The 18,803-nt window shown below is 37.3% G+C and overlaps 1 protein-coding gene across 26 annotated transcripts in view; it reads left to right on the top strand.

Annotated features, from left to right (window-relative positions):
• The window catches only part of DTNA (dystrobrevin alpha), a 393,764-nt gene that overhangs the window by 249,241 nt on the left and 125,720 nt on the right, over window positions 1-18,803 (top strand). For 24 of the 26 annotated variants that reach the window (XM_030810583.1, XM_012506352.2, XM_030810579.1 and 21 more), the window contains 2 exons: window positions 8,656-8,723; window positions 18,613-18,693. In XM_030810583.1, coding sequence (XP_030666443.1) covers window positions 8,657-8,723; window positions 18,613-18,693 — 148 coding nt within the window. In that variant the 5' untranslated portion in view covers window position 8,656. Of the gene's footprint in view, window positions 1-8,655; window positions 8,724-9,576; window positions 9,593-15,709; window positions 15,878-18,612; window positions 18,694-18,803 lie in introns of those variants that run through there. The other 2 variants (XM_030810591.1, XM_030810590.1) reach the window with 2 other exon arrangements.

Raw genomic sequence — 18,803 nt, 5'->3', positions numbered from 1 at the left:
AAGTTCATGTTCAAACTCAACTAGCATCATATTTCCACTCAACCCCAGCCATATATCTGATGCACTTAGAGTACTTTTATTTTTAAAAAAATTTTTTATTTCAATAGTTGTGGGGGCTATAGGTGGTTTTTGGTTACATGGATAAGTTTTTTAGTGATGATTTCTGAGACCTGATGCACCCGTCACCTGAGCAGCAAACACTGTACCCAATATGTAGTCATTTATCCCTCACCTCCCTACCATCCTTCTCCTCTGAGTCCCTGAAGTCCATAATGTCGTTCTTATGCCTTTGCATCCTCATGGCTTAGCTCCCGCTTGTAAGTGTGGATATACAATAATTGGTTTTCCATTCCTAAGTTACTTCACTAAGAATAATGGCCTCCAGCTCCATCCATGTTGCTCCAAAAGACATTATTTCGTTTTTTTTATGGCCGAGTAGTATTCCATAGTGTATATGCATACCACATTTTCTTTATCCACTTGTTGGTTGATGGATACTTAGGTTGGTTCTATATCTTTGCAATTGCAAATTGTGCTGCAAATTGTGTCTTTTTCATATAATGACTTCTTTTCCTTTGGGGTTTGCTGGATCAAATGGTAGTTCTACTTTTACTTCTTTAAGGGATCTTCATAGTGTTTTCCATAGTAGTTATACTAGTTTACTTTCCCAGCAGCAGTGTAAAATTGTTCCCTTTCACCACATCCACACCAATGTCTATTATTTTTTGACATTTTAATTATGGCCATTCTTGCAGAAGGTGGTATCTCATTATGGTTTTCATTTGCATTTCCCTGATAATTAGTGATTGAGCATTCTTTCATATGTTTGTTGGCCATTTGTATATCTTCTTTTGAGAATTGTCTATTCCTATTCTTTGCCTACTTTTTGATGGGATTAGTTGTTATTTTCTTGCTGATTTGTTTGAGATCCTTGTAGATTCCGGATATTAGTCCTTTGTCAGATGCATAGTTTGAGAAGATTTTCTCCCACTATGTCAGTTGTCTGTTTATTGTGCTGATTATTTCTTTTGCTGTGTGAAGCTTTCTAGTTTAATTAGGCCTCATTTATTTATTTTTGTTTTTGTTGCATTTGCTTTTGGGCCTTAATTATAAATTATTTGCCTAGGTTAATGTCTAGAAGAGTTTTTCCAATGTTATCTTCTAGAAGTTTTATGGTTTCAGGTCTTAGAGATAAGTCTTTGATCCATATTGAGTTGATTTTTTAATAAGGTCAGAGATGAGAATGCAGTTTCATTCTTCTACATGTGGCTTGCCAGTTTTTCCAACACCACGTATTAAATAGAGTGTCCTTTCCCTAATTTATGTTTTGTATGCTTTGTTGAAGATCCGTTGGCTATAAGTATTTGGCTTCATTTCTGAGTTCTGTATTCTGTTCCTGTGGGCTACACTCTTATTTTTATACCAGTAACATACTGTTTGGTAATGATAGTCTTGTAGTTTAATTTGAGGTCAGGTAATGTGATACCTCATTTGTTCTTTTTGCTTAGTATTGCTTTGGCTATGTGGGCTCTTTTTTGGTTCCTAAATTTTAGGATTTATTTTCTAGTTATGCAAAGAACAATGATGGTATTTTGATGGAAATTGCATTGAATCTGTGGATTTCTTTGGGCACAATGGTCATTTTCACAATATTGATTCTACCCATCCATGAGTGTGGGGTGTGTTTCTATTTGTTTGTGTCATCTGTGATTTCTTTCAGCAGTGTTTTATAGTTTTCCTTGCAGATATTTTTTATTTCTTTGGTTTAGTATATCCATAAGTATTTTATTTCGTTTTATTTTATTTTATTTGCAGCTGTTGTAAGAGGGATTGAGTTCTGGATTTGGTTCTCAGCTTGGTCATTGTTGGTGTATATCAATGCTACTGATTTGTGTACATTGATTTTGTATCCTAAGACCTTACTGAATTTATTTATCAGATCTAGGAGCTTTTTGGACTAGTCTTTAGGGCCTCCTGGGTGTGCAGTCACATCATCAGGGAAGAGCAACGGTTTGATTTCTTCTTTTCCAATTTGTATGCTCTTTATTTATTTCTCTTGTCTGATTGCTCTGGCCAGGACTTCCAGTACTATGTTGAATAGAAGTGGTGAAAGTGGGCATCCTTTGTTTAGTTTCAGTTCTCAGGGGGAATGTTTTTAACGTTCCCTCATTCAAGAAGCTCTTAGTATAAATGCTCAGGTCCAACTCCAGGTTCAGTAGGTCCAGGTATTTGCATTTTTGATTAGGTCTCCAGGCTAGTGTGAGAGGCAGTCATAGCCGAGAACTACTATGCTGGACACTTGATAAGGGAAACCAAATCCCGGATAACCCATCTACCTGGTCACTACACTAAAGTAGTGAGCTCATGCACCTCTCTCCAAAAAAAAATAACAATAATAATAATAATAAATAAGATACCAGTTCCAAGAGTAGAAGATGATATTGAAAGTAATAGACAAAGTCAGAAACTCATTATAACCTTGTATTTTAGTAACAGCATTTTTGTACTGTCATGGGCTCATCTAGATAAAGGACTAGGAAGTGAAAGCAAATGCAATTATATTTTGCCTCAGGAAAGAGCTCTGAATACTTTTTTATTATATTGCCAAAGATTAGGACTATAATGTAAATCTGAGAAAGTAATATCAAAGGCCTTCCTCATTAACAGAAATGGAAACAGGCATTTATATGCCACCAATAAATCAATTAAAGGAGGAAAGGATCTTGAAATGGCCTTCATTGTGGTTATTAACTTCAGGGAGTGCAGCAGTTGGGGATTGCTGAACCCAGCATTTTCTTTTCACTCACCTGGAGCAAAATGTAGGAAAATAAAGCGTGGTAATGCTGTCATCATATTAAACCCAAAGTCTGCTTAAGTGTTTGCTAAAGTGGAACAAAACAAAGCAGAGCCAGACGTTTCCAAAAACATTGTCCTGCTTTTGTGGATTTTAATCGCAAGACTGTGAATCAGTGTGTGACTTGGTGTGTTTCTATGTGTCTGGTTTACATAAATCTGGACACTGGGAATTCTTTTAATCTCCCTGATTATTTCCAGTGTAACAATGTCCTAAAATAGGAGGATTCCATTAAGAAATAATACACAAAGGAATTTCCCAGTGAAGTTTGAGAGAGCTGTGACCCTTCTCCATCCTCCTTTTGGCATGTTAATCGCCAAGTCCCATTTACTTTTTTCAGTTTACCAATTTCAGAAAATCTTAATTTTCATTGAACAGTAGCATCTGGAATAAGATTACTGGTGAATGGAATCTATACTAGCTTAGGGATTTAATAATTAACAGAAAAAAGAGAATTCAATGTCTTGTCATGCCAGAAAATACCTTATGGTTTTTAGGCAGCCACTTTACCTTCTTGAGTCTTAAGTTCCTTAGCTATAACTTGGGAATGTAATATCTTTTTGACTTCCTCACAAAGTTACAGGGAAAAGTATTTTATAACCTTTAATAAGTTATACAAATGTAAGGCACCATTAGTTTCAGCTTCTGCCTTTAAAATTTCTTATATATCGTGTGTAATAGTAATGTGTATTTATTATGGATGGTGTTGGATGAAAGGTGTGCCATGAAGGAAGTAACTTGAGGATGTGATATTTCAATGTGAATTCATTTCACTATGCCAAAATATAGTTCACATTTCTTCTAATACTCTATGCCCTACCTTTGGATTTATTCTTTATTTCTTGCTGGTTCCCAAACTGTTTTACTGTTATTTCATCCTTCCCCATACATGGGGGCAAAGAGTTGAAGCCATCCCTGTCCAGCGGTGCAACACTCTTTTAATGACCATTCTGAAGAAGGGTGACTTGGTGACTTCACCTCCTACAAATTCATTAATGCCATGGGGCCAAAAGATTATTTCCTAATATGGGAGGGAAAAAGCTGAGGTCCTCTCGTCTGCCATTCTCTGTGTGGTCTGGTAGTCGCCAAGTCCTATCAAATGTGTCTTCTAAATCTCTCTCAAATCAATGCTTTAATGCAACACATGGGTCTCACTCCTGAAGCACAGAAGTATCCAATTCACTGGACTCTTCCCTTAGTCGTGTGTTCCCACCCCTACCCTCCTACCTACCCAGTCTTCCTTCCACTCACCATGCTGGAGTTGTTTCCTAAACCTGAATCTCTATACATCAATTTCCTACTTAAACCTTTGATGGCATCTAGCGTCAATTGGAAAGCCCTTTATTGTCTAAACATGACAAGGATGGCTTTCCAGATTTGATGCCTGTTAATCTCTGAAGTGTCTCCACTCACACTTGCACCCAGCAATACTGAGCAACTGCCTGTTGCCAAATGCACCTTACCTGTTTTAAAGCTCCCTGCTTTTCTTCACGATTCTATTTGCCCTTCCTCCACTCTTTTTCATCTGAAAAATTCCCATTTATCCTTTTAAATTCTGTTTCAGAGTCCCTCCTTATTTGATCCTCTTTCAGATCATCCCAGAAATAAACTACTACATCTCACAGTACATATTTTCATTATGGTACATATTACTCCAAATTTTAATTATTTGTTAGAAAAATTTGTTTCCCCTTTCAAAGTTGTGAGCTTCTTGAAGACAAGAATCATGTTGTATTAATCTTTTGGTCTCAAGAAACTACCAGTGTGTTTGACAAAGTATAGCTACTTTATAAATATTGCGTAAGTAAATGAATGGATGGGTTCTTATAAGTGAAAACAACATATGTCCTGTATAATTTGTGGGACTGAGCTTTAGTAAAGGAAACATCTGACAGGGCTCATCACTTATTTATCGCTGTTAGTTCTTTTCACTCTTTTGACATTTATATAATCTTCTTGTAAAATCTAAGGTTGTAAGCATCTTATGTACATGAAGGAGCAACAGAAACTGACCAAATTGGGCTCATTGGTGAGCCATGTGCCCTGTGGCACACGTTAATGTCATCACAGATGGGTTATTTTCCCCTTCACCTCCTCCATATGACTTTGGGCAGCTGTTGTTGTACTGAAATTCATGAAAAGCAGAGCTCCTTGTCAATTTCTCTGATTTCAGAAACAAAGGCCGGGCGCGGTGGCTCACGCTTGTAATCCCAGCACTTTGGGAGGCCGAGGCGGGTGGATCATGAGGTCAGGAGATCGAGACCACGGTGAAACCCCGTCTCTACTAAAAAAAATACAAAAATTAGCCGGGCGTGGTGGCGGGCGCCTGTAGTCCCAGCTACTCGGAGAGGCTGAGGCAGGAGAATGGCGTGAACCCGGGAGGCGGAGCTTGCAGTGAGCCGAGATCGCGCCACTGCACTCCAGCCTGGGCGACAGAGCGAGACTCCGTCTCCAAAAAAAAAAAAAAAAAAAAAAAAAAAAAAAGAAACAAAACTGCTCTCTGTAAAAGCACCTGCTCCTTTCCCTACAGAAAGACATGCTCTTCTCTCTTTTGAAGGCAGTGAGAATGTAGTCAGGCATTGTCTCAGATCTCATTGATCAGAGTTAAATTGGAAACCAAGGAGCCCACAGTGGCATTCCCTGCCTGTTGAACTCATGAGCTTACTTTGTCCGAGAGTCCCTCTATTGAATCAGTGTAAAGTGTAATCTAGCAGGCCTCCAGTTTTTACTATTATGACTATGATCAATGGGTAATAGGTGAGTATTCTCAATTTTATCTGACTACACTACTTTCCAGAAAACTCTGGGGATAAAATGAGAAGTGTGTTATTTTTCTCTTATATTTATAATTATATTCTTTGCCTTCTATTATTTCATACCACAGAGATTTTTCTATCTCTTCCAAGGTACACATTTGACCTAGAAGTGAGAATTAATACCTATTGTGTAACTAATGATGGTTCTTTTACAAGTTAATTAATCAAAAAAAATGAGGAATAGAACAAAAGTTGACATCAGTGTACTTTGCATCTTTTTCAACTTCTTCATAAGACTTGATTTTGCTTTAAAATGTATGGTCCTAGATTATAAACAATGTAAATTATTTTCTGTCATTTCAAATAATTAATCTCTGAAACTAGTACAATTTGAATTTCACACTTCTGTAAGTCAGATTTGGGAAATATAATTGAAAGTTCATTTCATGGAAACCAAACTTAGCTTGTTTTGCTGTTTTCTCTCTTTCCTCTTTTTTTTCTCTTTCATTCATTTATTCAATAAATACTAGCTGGCCATATCATTTGTTGGTTGGATTTTGCTGGGCACTGTGAATAATTAAGATATGTGAGGTTAGTGCTCTCAAAACCTTACAGAGAAACCGACAAAATGTTAAATAGGAATAGAGTTGTCACAACACCACAAAACAGGTAGTACAAGCAGCAAGGCCTGCAAGTTCAGATGCCAGTCTTTACCTCTGATATTTTCTATTAGAGCTCCCTAGACTACCATCCTTTGTGATTTATTTTTAATCATTCTTTTCATCTCATTCTAACACACAGATCCAGGAACACAGAACTTGTTCTATCCTCTATCTCTCTTATTGCCTCAACTCTACTTCTCAGCCCTTGAAATAAAAATTGGAAGCTATATTCATACTATTTTGTGAAAGTCGGTATTATCTACCCACTTCTTCTGAAATAAAGGAGATGAGGTTATATGAATTAGGAAGGGAGTGTTTTTTTCTAGATCTATATGTCAATTTTACCTGCTTATATGAAATCTTATAAAAAGAAAGTATTTGACCATGCTCAGCAACAAATTGTTACCAAATTGATGAAGCTTCATTAATAACTCTACTCCTTCCCAATAGTTATTTAGGGTAGTCCCTGGTATATTATCTAACCCATTGTGAATGTGTGCACACTCTTCCCTGGACTCCATAAACCAAAGCTACTCCACGTCCTTCCCTCCCTTCCTGGCAATGGGCAAATAGTGCTTCACCCATAAAAGCATCTGGTCAGGCTACTGGACCAATCTGATAAACATCACTTTTACCACCAATTTTTTTTTAAATTTTACCCTCAGGTGAGTCATTTTGTACACAGCTCATTACCTTTTGAGCAGTCTTCTGCTGTAGTTTTGTTAAATTTATCCTCAGGAAATCAACCCCTCTCATGTTCACATCTTTCTTTCCACTTCTATGGCTATAATTACTTCATTGTGTCTTAATTGCTTTTATGCTTCTGTATCTCTACCACTACAGTATAAGCACCTTGAGGACAAGCACTGTGGCTTGATCACTGTAGTGCACTCAGAGGACAGTGTGGTCCTGGCTTGATCACTGTGATGCGCTCATAGGACAGTGTGATCCTGGCTTGATCACTGTGGGGCACTAAAAGTGTAGTAGGCTTCCTGGAGTATGAAAGGCACTCAGTAAAGTCTTGTTTTGTTTTCATTCATTTATTTTTAATTGGCAGATAATTATTGTGTATATTTATGGGGTACAATGTAATGTGTTGATCCGTGTATACATTGTAGGAAGAGTCAGTCAAGCTAATTGACATATCCATCACCTCACCAACTTATTTTTTGTGGTGAACACGCTGTTTGTTGAGTGAGTGCTCAGAATTGAAAGGCACTGTGTGCTGTGGAGGTGCAGAGGACAGGCACCAAACCCAGGCAGTTGTAGAAAGTTGGGGAACATTTCAGAGGAAGATAGACAAACTGAGATTTGAAGGGTGACAGCAAGTTAGCTTGGCATAGGGAGAGGACAATCCTGTCAAAAAAGAGCATGGACAAAGTCCTAGATTTGAGAAAGAGCAGGGGCCATAGGCACAGGCAAAAAGCCCATGCAGCTACACCTTTTGTTAACTATGCCTGAGAAGGCAGAAGTCAGTGTGGTAGACATACGTGTGCATCTATATACGTGCACATGAGAGGAAACTTTGGTTTTTGAAAGTTTAATTATATGTAATAAAAAGTCAAATCCATCAGCCTCTAAAATTCTTGATATTTAGCCCAAAGCCCTCTACATGACTAAACATATCCATTAAATTTCTCATTATTTTCTTTTTCCTCAAGCTGAAGTTTATTTTTTCTGTCATATTTTCATTCTCTGTTTTAACTGTTGGCATTTTAATAGTATATTTTAAATAGTTCCACTGCAGACGATAGTATGGTTAAGGAAAGATATTTGAATCTAACCACCTTGCATGAAGTTGTTATATACAGAAACTGTTGCAAGTTCCAAACACTCAACTTAGAAATGAACATTTAGAAAATTACCTGTTTATAAATTGAGGTTTTGAGTGCATAAGGGACAACTGGCAACAGGATGAGATGGAAGCCATACTTGTCTTAGAGTCCAAACGTCTGCATCCTTCATTCACCAAGTCCATGAGACTCTTGGTTTCATCATCTGTTGAATGGGATCCACAATATCTGTTCTCCAGTCACAGGTATTCTTAAAATTGAAAGAGAAACTGAATGTGAAACGAATCACCTAACAGATGGTAGATGGTTGTATTTAGTTATAGCACAAGGTCATTTGCTACAGTTGTTATTTTTAAGTTAGACAATAAAAATTTTATACCCCCTCCAACAACTACAACAATAATATATATGGAAAAATATGCACAGCAATTTAGGTTAGTAAAAGTAAAGCTGTACTTTTTTAAACAAACAGTTTTAAGTAGGTTTTCTATATGTTTGTGTCACAAGTACAGCAAGTACATTTACAGAGAAATGGCTTCTTGCCTCAATAGCGTGAGGATAATACGCATTGTAACTATTTTGTCTCATAGAATGATTGAAGATAGTGGGAAAAAAGGAAATACCATGGCAGAAAGAAGACAGCTGTTTGCAGAGATGAGTAAGTATGATCTTTTAAGGAACACCCTATAGTTTCCATTGAATACTCATGGAAAGGCTAGAAATAACCACTTATCTTTATGATATTTGTACTTTTCCTTAGGATCCTAAGTTCCTTTCATGAAGTGTACATTTTGGCCTTTTTTACTTCTTACTTGGTAAGAGTTCAGTTAGTCAGTAATTCATCCTGATTTGTTATTAGACTGTATATTTTATGTGGAAGAAAATGTTTATAGATCTGTATATTTACATTCACACATATGTGCACATACACAGACACTTGATGAACACCATTTAGTGTTGACATTAATACAGTCCACTAAACTTTAAAGTCTGTGTTCATCCCCCTGAACTGTCACAGCAGCTGGCATATTGTAGGCACTAGATAAAATTTGTGAAATGAATTATTGACTTTCTTCCCCGCAAAGTGATATCGTATGTTTATGTGGAAAGGAGAAGTTAGGCACAATTACTGGACCAAACTATAAACTGTCATTCAGACATCATGTAGAAGAGGAGAATCTATTCTGCAAACTGGTTTTTTTAGAAAATACTAAGGAAAATAAAAGATAAAAGGAGCTTAGAGGTGACCTGCTACACAAGGGAAACCAAACTAAGTTACTGACTCCCATGAAGAATCTATTCAATAAAGGCTATTGGTTTATGTAAGTGCACAGTTGCTGTATAAGTAATTGGTTGGTAGCATCTCCCTTGTAGACCATCTTTCTTATTCATAAAGAAAAAGAACTTGACATTAGGGGGAAAACCACACATCTCAAGTTGAATGTTATAAAGGAAAAAGCGTGGTTCTCTTCATGTCTTTTTATCTCTTCTTCCTGCATACGGAATGAGGATGAGCAGGAGTGAGTGGTAAGCCTTTTTCCCTAAGAAGGCAGTAGACAAAATTAGGTTTCTACTAAAGATTGGAAGTGATTGGCAAGAATGAGGGTCAGAACAGAAAAAGGAAAGTCCCAGATAATAAGATTCATATTTTCCTTTATCATTGCCCAATAATCTGGTGGTACCAAGATAGCATTAGAACTAACAAGGAGGAAAGAAAATTAAAATTGATGTGGGGAATCTCAGTCGTGTTCCTTGCTTTTTCCACTTTTAAAGATGTGCTTAGAGTGTTCGGGAGAGTTTCAGCCAGGCCTTCCAACTTCCTAGACCCCATGTGTGGTACTGTGTCTCCACCTGGAATTGTGACCTTTGTGCAGTTACAAATCCAACAGAGCAAGGAGTCTAGTGAATACCTGTCCATCTAAACAAAATCCAAAGCAGCACAGGTATCCTCCAACAGCACATTCTTATATTAAAAAGGCAAGAGTATATCATGGGACAATGTCTTCTCAGACACAGTAGAAAAAAATATTTACCATAAAAAGGCAATAAAATCTGGGGAAAAATCTTTGAACTTATCATTATAACACTAAAGACTGTATCAGACAGCACACTGTAAGAACTATAAAAGTATGCTTATTTAATGATTTTGTAAATCCTTCTTTGAGTATAAGTATCCCAATGCTTTCTGAACCTGGTATAGTGCCTGGCTCAGACAAATACATATGTTGCAAATGTCTATTGAATTAAAATTGCCCAACTCAAAGAAAGCTTGATATGATTTTTAGAGACATAGAAATAAGAAAACTCTAAGTTTTTCTTCAAGTGACAGAGACTTAGGAAAATCGTGCATTCGGTTCCCAAATTATAACTTTATCTTTTCATAGAAACATCACAGTGATGTCTTGCAGCTTTATTAGTTCTATGAGTTCTTGTGATTAATGGTCAGAGTAGATAAACAAGCCAAACAAATATGTATCTTTCCTCCCTGGGTGTTCCAACTCAAATGTTGACAAAAACAGCTAAACATGTCTGACCTTAATAATTCATTAGTTTGAGCAACATATTTATATCAGCACTAAGTAGGACACATCCACAATAAGTAGGATTCTGCTGGATAAAAAAATTGGCTGGTTTCAAAGGGAGCAATTAATTTTGACAGGTAGACTGTCATACAAAAGAGAAAGGTAATATCATTGAGAATGTGTTAAATGGTTGAAAAATATATGGGTATCCCCGCTGTGCAGCACACCAAAGAAAGGAAAGGAAACTGTTATCAGAGAAGACTGACATCAAGATTCGAAAAGTAACTTCTAGGAATCTGTGCTTTCTAGACAGGGAGCAAAAAAGGACTAGACTTGTAAATCTTCTCATCTAAGTATTATATAGAAATATTTAAAGAAAAAACAACAAAAGAAAGTGCCAATGAGATTCTTTGCTTTAGAAAATACAAATGTGAAAGAAAAGTTGTAATGGACAGAGTTAAACAGGCAAGGAAGACTTTTATCCAAGACTATTGCAACAGGGGAGAAAAACGGAACTCAACTTCCCTGGAACAAAAGGCAGGAGGTACTTTAAGCACTGGGGAAAAATACTGGAAGACTTCAGGGAGGAGATTGGTCAATGTGATTAGGCCATCTGTTTGCTAATTGTCACATTTAAAAGTTAGGCTCCTACCCTCCTGATAAGACTTGGAGATAGAGGTGATAAGTCCTTCAATTATTATATTTCAAAGGGCTGGCACCCAGGTTCTTGAGAAAGACATTCCTGGGTTGTAAACTTGGCAAGATATTTACATCCCAAAGAGGTAGAGAAAGAATTTACAATGAAAAGTTTTCTAAAGTAAATGCTGTAAGAAAACAGAGGTCAGAAGCCTAGAGCAAGGAAGAAGTCTATCTAAAGTCAGGCAAGTTGAGGAGGTCTTGGTCTTAGAAAAGGTAAAGAACAGAGAGCAACTGGTAAGAAAAATTGATAAGAAAGTTTGGCAAATTCAGGTGATTGCAGCACATATGTGTTAAACATTCACTCTTAGCTCATTACTATAAGCAGAAGCAGGAAGAAACAGCAAAGAAATGAAATTAAGAGAAGCATAGACTAAAAGACAAACAGAAAAAAACAGCTTTATATAAAAAAATTGGGTGACCACCTACTTTGATTTAAGAAATTCTGTTCAAGTTCTCCCTTAACCAAAAATTCTCTTCACAATAATGCCCTAATTATCAGTTTGCTTAGTACCTTGGATTAAAGCTGAAAAGAAAAACAAAACACAAAAAACGAAAAACCCTCTAGTCCTTACCTTGGCTTTTTCAACCATGAAATAAGTTTAGTGGCTCAAATAAGTTAATCAGACTGACTTTTAACAGAATAAATTGTTTGTTCTTGGAATTAAACTCTCCTTCTTTTCTGTTGTTTACTCTCAGAGCACATTTACTTAGCCTTGTATGGTAGTTACTTGTGAACATGTCCACACCACTCACTGCTGTGAACTCCTTTTTAGGGACAAACCTAGGACATGTACCTTCAAATCCATTCACCTTAGATGCTGAATAAATGCTTGTTTAAAAGCCGATTGGGCACAGGATGGGTAGGTTTTAATGGAAGGGAAGTGATTGGAAAACACACTTTGAGAACATTGAAGACTGCCTAACAAGGTAAGGAAGTTCTTGGGGAGAAATGAGAATGATGCCACCGGCCTGTCAGAAGAGATGGGACCTGAAATCAAAAGGAGGCAAATGAAACTACTCACAAATACCGTTTTTGGCTTTTGTTTTTGCTTTTGTTTTGAGACACAGTTTCACTCTGTCACCCAGGCTGGAGTGCAGTGGTGCGATCTCGGCTCACTGCAACCTCTGCCTCCCGGTTCAAGTGACTCTTGTGACTCAGCCTCTCGAGTAGCTGGGACTACAGGTGCACCACCACACCTGGCTAATTTTTGTCTTTTTAGTAGAGATGCCCTGGGTTTCACCATGTTTGGCCAGGCTAGCCTCAAACTTCTGATCTTAAGTGATCATCCACCTCGGCCTACCACAGTGCTGGAATTACCACGTAAGCCACTGTGCCTGGCCTAAGTACTGTTGGATTATTTGAAGGCAGGCTATCCTTGAGAGTGTTGGCTGGAGTCAGCACATGTGCGATTGGAAAGGAACCTAGGGCATGATTTTGAAATGCACAATATGAGTTTAAGAACACCGATCTCAAAAATTCAGAAAAATGACATGAATGACCCCACCACCGTAGGTTATCATGGACACGCTGTTTTCACTTGCTTCTTCATTTCTCATGCTCCTCAGTCTCTTTAAGATATTAACACCATGGATCTCCATCCCAGAAATTCTCTCTATGTCATCACCCTAACATAGTCTCCTGCTTTTTCTGTCCCCTCTACTTCTCTTTTTCTGTTTCTTAGTACCCTCTAGACACTGAAGTCATAAAATTTAAAGATTTCTTCTTGACAAGTTTTCTCCATATACAATTTGTCTTTCTCTCAAGCCTTTACCTTTATTGCTATGACCCTTGAGTGTTCAGAGTCCCCCAAAACAACCTCCCATTTCTCATGAGCCAGCTTATCCAAAATAGGCAGCACATAAACTAAACTTCCCTTCCAGCCTTGCCTACTTGTTGTCAAGTCTTCTGCTAATGAAGCAGCTTGAGGAGGGCTCATTGTCACTTCACTAATAGTGCCCATCACAAAAGTACCTATCGTCCCTGCCAAGGCGGCTGCCTTCTAGTCAAAGCCCGCGGTCTTTGAACAACTGCCAAGCAGCTGGGCACAGTTCAGAAGTGGGGAGAACACTCCTATTCCCAAGTTTGTGCCTCATTTTGTCACTAGAAATATAGAATAGCCCTACTTGTGCACAGAGTCTCCTGTTGGCAATCTTGGCCCAGTCAAGCACACTACTACATTTTGTGTGCTTGTTGATAATTTCTGGAATATGCTAAAGCTCTAATCCTTATATCCAACTGTCCTGTGGATATCTCACTTGGACATCATACAAGCAACTCAAACTCTTTAGCCTAAAGCTGTCTTCACCCATCAACAAACCTATTCCTCCCTGTTTGTACCTTACTTAGCTCAATGAGGGATACTGTATTCCACTCAGCTACCTAAGGTAGCAATCATTTTTTTACCACCAAACTCCTTTACCTTCCTCTCAGTATCTCTCTCTCTCTGTCTCTCTCAGTATCTCTCTCTCTCTCCCTCCGTCCTTCACACACACACACACACACACACACACACAGAGCCAATGATAAAGTGTGGCAGAGTTCAGTCAGCAGGTTCATCATAGGCTTCATTTTTATTCTGTAAATATATGTTGAGCAAAACTTTTAAATGAATGAAATGTTTAAGAATCAAAATGGCTATATATTAATAGAATGTTTTATAATGAGCTATCAAAATATAGAAGGCAAAACATACAAAAATTGTGTGAAAATGTTCAGAGTGCAAAAGCTAAAACCGAAAATTAGATAAGACTGGTTGGTTGATTTGTTGGTTAATTGGTTGGTTGAATGAACGAATGAATGAGTAGGGAAAAGGTGGAAGGAAAGAAGGAAGTGAGGGAGAGGGAGAGAGGGAAGTAGAGACAGAAGGAGAAGAGAAGAAAGAGAATCTTTTCAAAAAGGGCTAAAAAAAGGGAAAACTGCTGTTGATAACAGTGTAAACCATCTGTGTCTTTGCTGTCATATTTATTACTTCCTTCCAACTATGACATGGGTACAAGAGGTTTGGGGAGATGGTGCAAGAGCACTAAGTTGCCTTAAATAAATTTGTTTTAGTTTTTTTATTATGAAAAGTTTCAAATATATGTAGAAGTAGAGAAAATAGTATTTATCTCAACCCTTAATTATGTATGCCATCCCCCACTGTATTAGTATGAAGCAAAACTAAGAAATCACTTAAATGAGTTGAATCTCCAGATTTAAAGAATTATATCCCAGTGATATAATTCAGAAAACAACCACTATCCATTATTTTGAAAAATAATGAAGAGTACATTGAAAAAAATGTGATGGGAAAATTCTGTAGTTTTTTATTAAAAAGAAAAAGTATAGATTCTTTGGAGTTTAGGGTATGAACTGGTTACAAGTTTCATAACAAAATGAATGTTTTCTAGATCTTGGCCAAAATATAGTGGTAATTCTAGACATGTCAACATGCTAAAAGCAAAGATTGCTCTGCTGATTTTATTTCTTTACTCATTTATTTAAATTTCATCTTTTTAATAAATAAAGTCAGCTAATATGCTTTTTAATAAGACTACCAGACTGCTAGATCAGAAAAATACCATCTGATAAAAATTAACTTTAATTTCAGCAAGAGATTGACAAAAGCTGTTAGACTGTGCTTGTGTTGGGGAATTGTGGACTGGGTCACAATACAGTTAGGTAGATTTATAGGGGATGTCATGACCATGTCTAAAGCCACAACTAATGGGTCTATCAACTTGGAGGAAGGCTTCTAGTAGTATCCTGAAAGGCTCTGTTTGTGGCCCTGTTCTGGTCCTTGTTTTTAATCAATGAATGAAGACACAGAAGTCACACAACTAATCCCAAAGTAGGTTTTTGGGTTTATAAACTTTCAAGAAAAGATCACACATGTAAAACTGGGTTAAGTTCGTGGTTTGTTGGGGCAGAGAAAAATACATTTATTTTGACAAGGCAGATAAACAGAGTTAAGAGGTTATGTATCATATCTCAGCCCAGCTTCTTCTGGTCCCTTTCTGGATGGATCCTGCAGTTAACTCATACATTGATTGTGCACAGTTGTGTGCTGCTATATCTGACACACTAAATTGTATTGTTCACCACATGCCTTTTAATATTCAGGGCTTACATCATCAGCCAGGAAGAATTTATACAACATTTATAGACCTACAGACCTCTTCCTGGTTCTTGAACAAGACACAGGGTCAGTTAAGTCCACATAGTGATAGGACAAGAGAGAGCAGTCAGTGCACTTCAGGCCCAACGCAGCATCTCCACATCCCTCTTTACTGCATCCTGGAGAAGTGCACCTTTGCCATATTTCCCCCAGGACTTCGATCAGAGGAAAGTGCAGAGGTGCCAGGGTTACTGTGCTCAGAGGGTAAGGTCTTGCAGAAACTGAGAAACTTAACTATGTGCCACATCACAAACTTTTTTTCATCTGGAGCTTAAATCATTATGCTTGAAGAACTTACACAAATAATCTGTGCCCCTAATGTTTTCTTTTAAGTGATTATTTACAGGTATTGAGACTCTCCTGATTGCTGAGCCAAACTTAGCACCAGTAAAAGTACATCCTCATCTGGGAGCAAAGGCAGATTTAGCATTCAGGTATTTCTAAAAGTCTCTCTGTCTCTGGTTATTGGGCATCCTAGAGAGCTCATTCCCCACATGAGTCAGATTTACAGAGGGCATGAAACTAGGAAAGATTTTTGAAGTTCCAGTGACATAAGAATTTTAAAAGATTCAGAAAAGTTCCTAGTATGAGCTAAATTTTAAAAATAACTAACCAGATAAATACGACGTCCTACCCTTAGCTCCAAAATAGGCATTTAAATAGCAAATAGAAAAAAAAATAGACTTATATAGAAGTGCATATGATTTTTCAAAGCAGCTTTTTAATTAACTTCAAACTTAATAAAAGCTGGCATAATGAGCCATCTATTTTTTAAAAAAGATCACATTAGCTAGGAGTCTTTATCAAAGGTAGTAATAATTGCTTTCTGTATATTCTATACAGGTAAAGCAATAGCTATTTGGATTAATTTTGGACACCTAATTTTAAAGAGATATTAGCCAGTTACAGAACAGGGTGACTAGAATGTTTAAGGGTTTCAAACCATGCTTGATCATAATGAAAATAATAATAACAACTGCCATGAATTGAAGCCCTACTGGGTGCCAGACAGATAAACAGTATACCTGAAATGGCCGTGGAGTTGAATATCTTTTACCCTAAAAAATGTCAAGGAGAAGCTACCTCCCCAGCTAAATTTTAAAGTCCATGATGACAAGGACTTTTGCACATAATTTTCAGAGGGTAATGAGGATACTAATAATGCTAATGTAGCTGCTTTGCAATATTTGAGAAATGAATTCTCAAGTGGCAAGGGGAAAAGAGTATGTGACTCCAGGGGAAACTAGATCAAATAGGTTGAAGTTACAGGGAGGCAAATCAAAGCTCAAATATAAAAAAGAAATTTCTATCACATATTTTTGTTCAGAAATGGCACATGAAGCCTCTTAAGGGGCCCATTTACTGTTAAGTGGTCATTATGTTCCCAGTGCAGAAGTCAAGACTTTATATCTGTCTATTACCAGCCAGTAAAGTTGATATTGTTATCTGGCTTTATCCATGAGGAAATTGAGATGCCAAGGAAAAACTTGGTGAAACTCACACAACTGGGAAGTGACAGAGTTAAAGTTTACTTCCTTTAAAGTTCATTTATTTTCACAAGTAATAATCTTCTCTATCATTGGAAATAATCCTACATGGCCGTTGGCTAAATGTTCATCTCTTGAGAACATTTCTAAGGGAATTCCTGCATTGGGTGAGGGTAGTTCCCCATCTCTTTGATCCCTCAAGTGCTCAGTGTCACTAAGCCTATTTGTCAAATAATAAGCTTTATTAAGAGTGACCGTTTAATGATCTGCTTTGTAACACCACAAAGTAATAGAACTATTGGCAACACTTTAAGTCAATCTGAAGATATCGGTTTGAGTTGAGGAAATGCTAAATCCCCTAGTGAGGGACGTTTGCTAATTCATCCTGAGTTTCACTGGGAAAGCACTTAATTGGCCTTCTAATATAATTGCTTCCAGGATAGTTCATTTGCTTGCTATTCTGTTTTACTCAAAAGGATTCACATAGCACATTTTATTAGTATATGACTGGTAAAGATAAAAGTTCAATACATGCCTTTATATCTGTTATGGACCATAAACATGGGCTTAGAAAAAACAAATATGTAGAAATGGAGAAAAGCAGACATTTATTAATAGTCTAATGTGTTCTACACACAGTCTAGAGATTAACTCATTCAAAGGAGGGTGGGAGGAATACTAGGAGCTCAGCTCTTGATGTAACAAGCAGCCCATCTGCAGGGCATTGAGATGAGACTGACCAAGCCTACAAGAGATTCTGTGGTAGAAAGTAGTGGGCAATGTCGTTAGGTGAGTAAGCTGGAAAGAACCTGCAGACGAGATTGGATTCTGAGCAGAGCTTTTAGACCTGATGTTCTGGGTATCAGGAGCCATGCTGGACTCCTAAGTGGAAGAGTGGAATAAGGAAAGTAGTTTAAGAATATAGGGAATGTGTTCCCTCTAAGTTAGGAAGGAACTGGAAGCCACAGTAAAAGAAAGGGTAGAGGTTGTTTTAGAACAACCTCTGAGATTGACAGGAAGGATCATCTCTTCCTCTGAGATTGACAGGAAGGATCACAAGAAAGTTGTTAGTAATAAAAATGAATACTTACGCAGCATTTACTGTATGCCAGACAGTGTTTAAGTGCCTTAGGTATATTCACTCATTTATCCTTAAAACAGTCCTGTGAAATAAGTACTATTATTATCATCATCCCCATCTTCCAAGTGAGAAAATTGAAGCTCTAAAAGCAATTGGCCTAAGGGCACACAGAGAAGATGCTCAACAGTCAGTACCTAGTCACCTAACAGCCACATTCTAATGACCAATAGCAATGCACTTTGAGTGCTTATTTGATGATAGTATCTATATCATCTAGCTGTTTCACTGTAGGTCACAGCTTGAGCACATTGTTCTCAGAAGTGGTGGACACAACAGGGATGACATTGTGTTTCTTGATCCATGAATATGGTTTACAACCTAATCTCCAATGTTAATTACATGCGTCTGCTCTTTTTCCCTAGAACCTGAGGAACTTGTCCTTGAATAGGACAGACCTGTTCAAGTCTTAAAGTTATATTTATATTCTAATAAAAATAAAATTAGGTGTAAGGATCATATCTGCAGTTGTTTTATTTGTAAACATTGTAAATTTCTTTCTGCACACATGGCATACCTTATGTGTCCTTTTTCCCTGCACTAGGGGCTCAAGATCTGGATCGCATCCGACTCTCTACCTACAGAACAGCATGCAAGCTTAGGTTTGTTCAGAAGAAATGCAATTGTAAGTATGCCAGTTGTTTGGACTAATTACCATCATGAATCCTATAGTTTACATTTGGTACTAAGTTTATTAAACTAGATTCTCTTACAAATATTGCTAATATTGTTATA

This window comes from Nomascus leucogenys, chromosome 4 (assembly GCF_006542625.1).
Source record: "Nomascus leucogenys isolate Asia chromosome 4, Asia_NLE_v1, whole genome shotgun sequence".
Lineage (NCBI taxonomy): Eukaryota > Metazoa > Chordata > Mammalia > Primates > Hylobatidae > Nomascus > Nomascus leucogenys.
Note: the sequence above shows the minus strand (reverse complement) of the source record. Positions and strands in the feature narration are given on the sequence as shown.